The 10,006-nt window shown below is 33.4% G+C and overlaps 1 protein-coding gene across 1 annotated transcript; it reads right to left on the minus strand.

Moving 5' to 3' along the window:
- Positions 1–4,531: 4,531 nt before the first annotated feature.
- LOC130962671 (acetylornithine deacetylase-like) lies at positions 4,532–6,683 on the minus strand. Its single transcript, XM_057888851.1, has 9 exons — positions 6,524–6,683; positions 6,388–6,458; positions 5,772–5,910; positions 5,629–5,686; positions 5,517–5,534; positions 5,196–5,330; positions 4,933–5,086; positions 4,795–4,828; positions 4,532–4,704 (listed from the first exon to the last, which is right to left on the minus strand). The coding sequence occupies exons 1-9, from the start codon at positions 6,681–6,683 to the stop codon at positions 4,598–4,600; spliced, it is 876 nt and encodes a 291-aa protein (XP_057744834.1). The 3' UTR covers positions 4,532–4,597.
- Positions 6,684–10,006: the final 3,323 nt, after the last annotated feature.

The following is a 10,006-nucleotide window of genomic DNA, read 5'->3' on the forward strand; positions in this document are numbered from 1 at the left end:
TACGTGAAAGTTGGTACTAGATTTTTTTACCTATCAACGAGAACAACACACATTGGTATCTGGTTGTTTTTGCTTTGTGCAATCATAAAAAAATTCTGCTAAACGCCTTACCGATTGCTACAGATAAAGAACAAAAGAGATCGAGTATAGTAAAGCTGGTAAATTAACTTTCTCCATTTTCACTTTTATGACATTTTTTTAGGTTTCAAATACCGTCCTTTATTTAATTTTTTTCCTATATAAATAGGCAAAATATTTGGAAGATATGCTCAAGTATGACTCGTTCTATAAATACAACACTCCGTTCAGGCCAAGGACACTTGATTTTGCATTTGTGGATATGCTAAAAACAGGAGAACAAGCTCCTGGCTCGTAAGGAATATCTGTATTTGTGTTTTCCTCTTTCAAATTTTTATCTGCGTAAGTTAACCGCGTCTTATTTAACACAATAATGATTGTGGGGTATGGGTGGCAACCTGGATGACAAACTATAGGAAGACGTATAGTTATACAATAAATGTAATTTTCTTTCGCTAAAAAAAATAGTACTTCAATTGCTAATGTGTATGGTTTTGTTGGTAACCTAAAATATTTATATTTTTCAGGTTAATGATGGTACAAGGATGCGACTTGTGTTGGATTTGATTCTAAGGCCCCACAACTTGATGCTGTGTAATGTGATTGAATCTGCTACCAGGAATTACAATAAGTATAAACAAAAGGAGTCAAACAAAAATTAAATAATCGTAATTGTCATGTAGTCATGTTTAGATTATATTAACTACTAAGACTTGTTAGTTTCATCTCTTTTACTTAAAAAATTATTATGCACTATATTTTTTATGGACTCTTGTTGAAAATTAATGTTTTTGTCTTTCGTTCGATTTTAGTTGAATTTAGGTGAAGCTTAATTTTCACTCTAGCATTTTGATTCCTTGAACCACTTCTGTGTTGTAAGCTTAATTGAAAATTTGATACTAAAATATATTAAGCATTTTAAAATAAAAACAACATGAGAGAATGGTTATAATCTATCTTCTGAAAATTGGTTCGGACTGGTCGGTTGAACCATGAACAGCTACAAAAAACAACTCGGACAAATGTTAAAACCTCAAATTTCAAAAACCGCAATTGAACCGTCGAATCGGCCAAGAACAGGTCGGTCGAACCGAACCATCACCAGGCCGGATTTTTGGAATAAGGGAAAAATGTAAAGTTCTGAAAACGGTTCGAACCGACTGGTCGAACCGGTCAAATCGTGAACCGAGGGGAAAAGCGGTTTGGACCAAGATTCTGAAAACCCGTTTGAACTGGTCAGTTGAACCGTGAATCGGTATAAAAAATGAATCGGTCATATATCAAAACTGAAAGATTTAGAAACCGTTGTTGGACCGTCGAACCGGTCGAGAACCGGTCATTCGAACCGAACTGAGACCCGACCGGTTTTCTAAAATTTGCTCAAAACGGTGTCGTTGGTTAGAGGAACCCTAACCAGTAACCAAAACGCACAGCACCTTCCTGGCCTCTCCTCTCTCACAGTCTCACTCAGCCACTCTCCTCCGAAAATGGATCCTCTCCATTTTTTTCCACTGGAGAGAATAAAGTATGATCTCTCATCTTTAATTCTATAAGTGGGACCAGAAATTAATAAAAGAGAGAGAACAATGAATGGTGAGATCACACACTGGACATTATCCAGTTTTTTTCCCACTGGAGAGGATCCATTCCCCTCTCCTCTTTCCTCTCATCGAGTTCCTCCTTACTCCCTCACTTCCCTGTCTCTAGCCTCTGAACGAACACACTGAAGAACGTAGAAAAGATAGAAGAGAACTCGAACGCAGCTTGGAGGAAGCACCGAAGCAGCCATCTCTCGTCGCCGTTCCTCAACGTCCAGCCACTACCGCTGCTACAGCTTCGGCACAACGTCGCCTTTGTTCGCTGTGTATCCGCCTCCTTTTTGGCCAAGCTTCTGCGTCTGTTTTTTGGCCAACCCTTGTTCTACCCTTTTTGGCCAACCCTTGTTCGAGCTGCTTAGCCCTCTGTTCAGTCCTCTACGCCGCGTGTTTGAGCCTCTGTTTAGCCTTTGTTCCGCGGCCTTTCAGCCACCGTTCCGCCATTGTCGGCCTCCATTCAACCATCTCTGTCGCGATTTAAAGCTCCTCCCTTTCCCTGTACTATTTGAATTTCAGAACTGCTCCATCCTAGGGTGATTTTTTTCCTTCTTCTTGTTTTTTCTTGTATTAATTATTCAGTTATTGTTTTTTTTTTTATTGTTGTTTTCATGGTTAGTATGTTTTCTAGTTCTTATTTTGTTGTTTGTTTGTTGTAGTTTAAAATGTTAATTGTACTTGTTATTTTGATTTTCAGTTTTAATTGATCTTATTAACTTGTTAATTTGATAAATTATTGTTTTGGTGTTGTTCTCTACCTTTTGATTGTTATATTGTGTTTTACTGTGGTTGATTTAATAAATTGTTCATTGAGTGGAAGATGAAAACTTGCCATGGTAAAATTACTCCTACCATGTTAAAACTGCTCCTATTGGTTTAGTATGGCTCAATCCATGCTTCCAAAGAGATTCTACCACCATGCTTGGACCTTCTCTCTGAGGTTGGTCCTGTGATGATTAAGGATGTAAATCTTGTGACCCACTTTAGGAATGAACTTTTTAGTTTCTTTTTTAAATTGGGTGTCAAAATTTTGTTTGTTGATCCTAGTAATTTTGTTTGTTGATGTGTGAATATATTCTTTTATATTCCTCACTAAGTCATAGTGATCTATATGCCTTTGATCCCATAGCCTTTGTATTGTTGCATATTGGTAGATAGAAGGTATCAAATTTTGTGACATATCTATTATGTTGCAGATCTAGAAAATTGGTCGCTTTATTATATTCCCTAGAAACAATACAACTATACAACTACTAAACCTATAAACCAGCCAACATATTTAAGGATATCCTTCAGTGGTGCCAATGTGAGAATGGTTGAATTCTTGTCTTCTCTCTCTGGAAAACTTTATTATAATTTTTTTAAGTTTTAAAAACTGTTTTAACATTCTTATGCACTAATAAGCTCATAGCTCATTTTACTCACAGTTGTTCTTATTGGTTCTCTCTATTATGTGGCTGCCTCGCCCAAAGGTCCTCTTTTCTTATTTTATTTTTAAGCTTGCTTAACGATCTCTTGCTTATTTGTTTACTTCTTTCAGATCCCACTTATGTTGTGGCACCTGTTTTGCAATCTCGCTCAGGCCGTCAAGATTTGAAAAAGCTATTTGAAGGTTCAATTACTTATTCCTGCAGCAAAGCATTAGAATCAGTTCATAGATTCATAGATTGAACAAAGTTTTATTTGGTTCAGAAAGTGGTGGAATAAAGTCATAAACTTATAAATTTTCTCTATGATATAATATCTACTAGTCATTGATTAAGCAATTTTTTCTTATTATATCTGATTCATGAGTCTGATTGCACTATCTCCTTTCGGTATGCAGCATGGTATGAGAAGCGCCAAATGAAAAAGATATATTCCCCTCTTCTTGAAGGACTTCTTGCCCTCTACTTGGGTTTTGAATGGATTCAAGTAATCTTCTTAGCTTTACATTTTATATAATCTTTTGAAAATATTTTTCTGTTTTGTGTAAGATTGTCAATGATAAACTAATTGGCAATGGTTATGTGACAGACAAATAACATTCTAGCTCCCATTATCACACATGGCATATACTCAATGGTTATATTGGGACATGGTCTTTGGAAAATTCATGACCACCGGCGTAGACTACGGCAAAGAATCCAACAGCTCAAATCAGAAGAAAGATATTCCAAGTAGATTTTGAAATACCATCCATGGCTGACACAGCTTGATGAAAAATTGTATATGTATTAGAGTTGTTAATCTTGTAAAGGAAAGTTGTATACTTATGTTAGTTGAGATCTCTTACATACAGAATAAGCAAGTTCTGATTACAAAATTTTCCAGTTATGAATGTTTTCCAATAAAATGGGAGAAAATGTTTGGTGAAACAAATAGCACATTTACTGTTCTATTTAAATTATCCTTCGAACGTTTTATTTGAACCACTAGCTATCATGGGGTGAATAATTCAACATGTGACGTAGTGGGGTAGTATATATCCTTTACGGCTTTACCCCAATGTTGACCGGGCTAAATGAGAGACAAAAAAAGACATACAAGTTAGGTGCTGGTTAAAGTCAAGCTGTAAACACAAAAGAAAGTAGGTAAATAGATAAGCATCTAAACAATGTTACATAAGATTCTTCATAAAGAAAAGGAATTTATTTTGGGTAGATAAAACTGAAAATTTTAATTAAACATTTTCTCACATGGAGCATTATATATCACCCAAAAAGGAAAAGAAAATACATATTAGTAATAGTATAAAACAACATATAACTTAGATAATAATGTACTAAGTCAACTATTTTCGTAAGACTAGTGTAGAAATCAATACCACCAAACTTCTAATTCATACATACAATAAATACAGAGTCACTTAAGGTCTTCCTTCAGCTTTAGCAGCAATGACATATTCATAGGCCGTGGAATGCTAGAATGAAGTTTAACTAGTAGTCTCAATCTTCCTCTAACTGAGCGATGATGCTTGCAAAAACTCGATACCCTTGAGACATATCCGTATAAAGGCAATACTCATTCTGGGCATGGTATGTATCCATTAGACGTAATAGTAACATGAAATGCAAGTGAGTAACTTATTTCTTATCTACATCAAGATTCAACGTGTATAAATTTGTTCTTAGGAAGGCCATACCATATCCATCAGTTTGGACATCAAAACCTTCATCCTGCGGTAGAAAAAATAAGAGTTCAAGTAAGGGATCTGAGTGCTAATTGCCTACAACTAGAAAAGATTTTTAATTTTTGCCGAGCAACAAGAATGTATTGTCACCTGTAGCTCCCGAATTAGTGGCAAACTTCCAGTAATTGAGTAAGGCTTCACATGCCCAATTACTTCTTCAGTTGCTTTGCACAAAACATGGTAGCCTCTGAAATTAAGATCAAAAGCTACTCTAGAATTTGCCTCATCAAAAGTTAGAGTAAGGCTGTAGAAGAATACAAAGGAAGCCTTAATAGCTACACATACGTGAAAATTAAAAATCAAGGGATCCAAACCTTAATAGCTATATGTAGTGGAGGATAAATAAGTCAAACCTTCCCCTTAAGTCATCATCAGGCAAGACATATTTTGAAACAGGACCCCGTGTTTCTAGCTTATGTATGTTGAGATTAATGTTGTCCACATATTCTTGCAGCTTTGTCACTACATCCTTCACTACATCCTTCACACTGAACAAAGTATTAGACCACAGGATATGCTTGAAAAATCATTGAAATCTCTGATTCTCACATGTTTTCTTCTACCTTTACGGAATTATTTTGCAAATGAAATATACTAGTAAACGAAGAATAAAAAATTGGATCCAAAGTTCCAAAAAGAGGACAACTTTGGCCATATTATAAGATGTTGCTTACTTGTAAAATGGGGTTAACCTGCAACACACAAAATAAAAACATCACTAATGCCATATCAAAACCATTCCTAAAAGAAAAATCTAGATTGATTGTAATTTCCTAGAGCATAAACCTGACATCTCCTGAAATAGTACATTCCCCTGGAATTTGGTTGATTCCACCTCCAGGATCTACAGTAGAAAATATAATCATGAATATTGAAGATCTTATATTAAAAAGAAGTACTAAAGTAATAATTTGAGCCCATAAACTTACAGCTCCATTGGGTTGGTTTCATGGTTGATGCGGTGGCAAACCCATAGATCTGTTCCTGTGGATGTGGTGGAAAGTCTTCATAAAATCGTGACTGGATTTCCTTTAGAGCATCCATGGATAGCTCCAGAGGATTTATAGCCTGCAAGAAACCAAATATAAAATAATAGACAAGTTAACAACTCAATACTTACAATATTATAAAGCTTAAGAGTTGAAGTCACAGAAAACATTAAAATTAAAAAAAAATGTATTGATTGGTCAATACTTGGTCAAGTTGCCACGCAGCAGGGGGTAAGGCCTAAATACAAAAGCAACTATAGAATTGGTTATAATCTACTTTGATAGTCACAGAACTAAGACAAGCTTTTTTCTTCTCTCTTGTTTTGTCATCAAGAATACAGTTTAGTAGAGAAAGAGTAAAATTGGAATAATTATGTTTACTTACACACACATACCACATCTCTCACAAAATCAAGAATTAGAACTTTATTGTTGAGTTATTAATATTATATATCATACTCATCAAATAAAAAAACCAAAATAAAAATAATAGTAGTAGAAAATGCCATAGCCGAGCGAAATATTAAAGGTAGTACTATATGAATGAAGAGCATACTTTATGAGCTAACCCACTGTGAAAGAGTTTTTCGGTGACATGAAGTTTCCAAGGTATCATTCCACCACACCCTTTTGCTTATAGTACCCCTTCTCTGCCAAGGCCTTGCCCATAACCTTAACAATGATTCCCTCACGCAACCAATAGTCTTTCCTGTTTATTTTCTCCTTTTTCTTCTCCTCTTCCCTTATCAATTCTTCCAAGGTTGACTTTCCTCCACCACCACTCTCTTTTCTCTTCAAACTATTTTCCGGATTTCTTTCCTTGTATTTATCTTCCTCATCCTCATCAAACATAGCCTTCTTCGATAAATTATCAGAATAATTAACAATGGAGTAATTCACAGTAAAAACAATAAGATTCACAGATTAATTAATACTTATTCAACCCATAACAAGTTCACAAATTAACTAACAATAATTATTTAATAATTGTTATAAAAAATTACCTAGAAGTTAGAAGCCCTAGAACAGAGCAGAGCAGATCCTGAGCAAGAGGGGGACAAGGGAATGACTGAAGGGATGACAGGTGGAACAGAGATAGCGCCGGCGATGATGGAACAGAGCTGCGCGACGGAAAAAGGAGGCGAGCCCGACGACGATGGAACCGAGCTGCGTGGCGGTGCTTTCAAAGCTGAAACAGTAGCTGCACGATGGTGGAACAGAGCTGCACGATAACGACGGTGGCTTCGAAGCTCCTTTCGGCGACGGTGACGGGAGATGGACGGAGATGAGGGAGTGAGATCGATGACGGAGAGAGGAAGGAGGAGCTCGAGGGTGATGGGAGGGATGGGTTCGCGTTTAGCCGTTGTGTGGAGCTAAGGTTGCTGGGTTGGGTAATTGGCTAGGGCATCCCAGCAAAACGATGGCGTCTTGCGTGCGACGCAAAGACAGATGAGAGAGATCGAGGAGCAGAGAGAGACAGAGAGAGAGGATAAGAAGAGGAGAGAAGAAGATGAAGAAGGCTGAAACCTTCAGAGGCGTGAACGAGAAGGTTTCTGAACCCAGATGAAGAACAATTTTGGTTTTTTGTTTTTTTAATATGTTTAACACAGATGAAGAACAATTTTGATTTTTTATTTTTTTAATGTTTTTTTGTTTTGTTGTTTCAATTATTTGAAACTATAAAATTAGGATTAATTGAATTCTAAAATTTGATTAATTTAAAAGGATATTTTTGTCTAATCAAATAAAGGAAGGATGTTTAAGTCTTTTTATAAAATTAAATAAATAAATGTTTTTTATTTTTATTTAATTAAAAGGGTGTTTTAGTAAAAGGGATGATATACTATATATTTAGAAAAGAAAAAATTAAATGCTGACGTGAAAAATAAATTCCACATGTTTTATTGTTATTTATCTATATTTTAAACGTATCGGTAGTATAAATTTATCATCGTACCATAACAAACACCTTTGTTTTACTATCAATTTCAATTATTTCCTTTATTTTGGTTTCTTATTATTCTCAAGTTATCCTTATTACGTCATTTATTATACAAAGTCTTCAAATGTAAATTAATAATTGTAATTTTTATTATACATCAATTCAATAAAAGTATTGATTAAATATTGGGTTAAGTCTACTCTTTATATTTACTCCTCAAATTAAAATGGTAACATAAACTTGATTAGATACATCCTGTCAAAATTATCAAAAATAAAATAAAATAATAATAATAATAACAACAACAAAATCAATAATAGTAAATTAAGAATTTTTATTATAAATCATTTAAACAGTCATCACTCTCTCTGTATCTATATATTGACTTTTTGAAATTATTAATATAATTTTTAATAATTATATGATTAAAAATAATTTAAACTAAATTATAAAAAAATTATCTCTTAATAATATTATAGTTCATATTATAATAACAAATAAATCTCAATATTTAATAAAAGAAAATTATTTCTTTATCAAACAATACATATTATAATAACAACTACTTATTATTTGATATATGATAATAATTAGTTAAACTGTGATCATACTATTATTCCAATGTTACACACTTTACATAAATAATTTTATGGCAAAGGTTTGTTGTTGCCTTAAATATATTGATGGAAACACTTAAAATTAAACTTCTATTAGTTTAAGTAATATTTCATGTAGAGAACCATTAGAAAACTATCAAAATTTATTATTTTTTATTATTATTTAATTATCAATTCAATTTTTTTAATTTAATTTTTTTAGCCTAATAATTTAATAACATACTTTATCTCGTATTTTTAAACATTAATAATTACCTAATAACTAAAAACATGCAATAAATTCTGAAAGTCCCAAGCATTCCTCTTTTAGGCATTAATATAAGTGTTGTTATTGGATAAGGAGGATAAGTTTTCCTACATGTAACCAATTAGGTACTACTTAATTATGATTCGATTTTATTTCTATTTCAAAGAAAAATGTTGCATTCATATACGTTTTCAATCAAATCTTAAACTAATATAGAACCCTTTAAACAGTTGGTTGATTGGTTCCTTGAAATTAACACATTAAAGCAACAACAGTTGCACCTAAAATGAAGTTGTTGGGAAAAAAAAAACTAAAAAAAAAAGATAGCAAGTAATCCAACCAAGGGAATAAAGCAAGAGAAGAATATAATATATATTGGGCAGCTAGGGGACCCTTTTTCTTCCCCTTTTTTCCCCTTTATTTTAATTTGTATACAAACAATTGCCTGATCTTGGGATAATGTTTGCATTGCATTTACAAATTTAATTTCCACATCTATGCCTAAAATACATGAAAGAATGATGAAATATTGTGTCTATTAAGCTTTTATTTAGGGTCTGTTTAGTAGTTATCTTAATTAACGCATAAATATAAAGATATGAAGAAACCATTACAAAAGCAATTTTGAGATAAAATTTGACTAATTTTGAGATAAAATAAATCAATTGCAATATATAAAAAGATACCTATCATCAAATGTAGTACGTGGATGTGTTTCAGTTGGAAGGAGATAATTACCAGCATCAAGAATTCAAGATGATAGATCATATAATAAGAAAATATGTGTGCACTTCTAATTTCCTCCTAATTAAAGAAAATAAGCTACGTCAATTGCGGCCTAATAATGCAGATGCTACCGTCCACAATTTGAAACTATTCCAAAAGTTAATTGAGGTTCAAACATGATGATCAAAGAACTAATCAAAATATATATGCCTTGGTTCAAAGCAGAAGAAAAGAAAATGTTTTTGAACAAACATTATTTAGTTTAAATCAATTTACAATTAAGCAATTTAACAAAGTATGTTTCCACCACATGACTATGGAATAACAACAAAATGTAAATCAACTATTATTCATCATCATAATAATAATCACTCAAGAAAACAAAAAAAGGATCAACAAACTTTAGATGGGACATGATGAATTGAAGGAGGACCATCATCAAAGTTGAGCCAATAGCTATGAAGATCATAGGTAAAGTTTGGAGTAGCATTGCTCCTTTTCCACCGGAGAACTTGCTTCAATTTACCCTTCAACTTGAAATAAACCTCCCCCAGAATGCTTGAAGATGAAGGGTAACATCGTCTTTTCACATTATTGCTGCCAAGTGTCACTGAAGAGCTAATAACTTTGCTGTTGGGTTTTC

This window comes from Arachis stenosperma, chromosome 2 (assembly GCF_014773155.1).
Source record: "Arachis stenosperma cultivar V10309 chromosome 2, arast.V10309.gnm1.PFL2, whole genome shotgun sequence".
NCBI classification, from domain to species: Eukaryota; Viridiplantae; Streptophyta; class Magnoliopsida; order Fabales; family Fabaceae; genus Arachis; species Arachis stenosperma.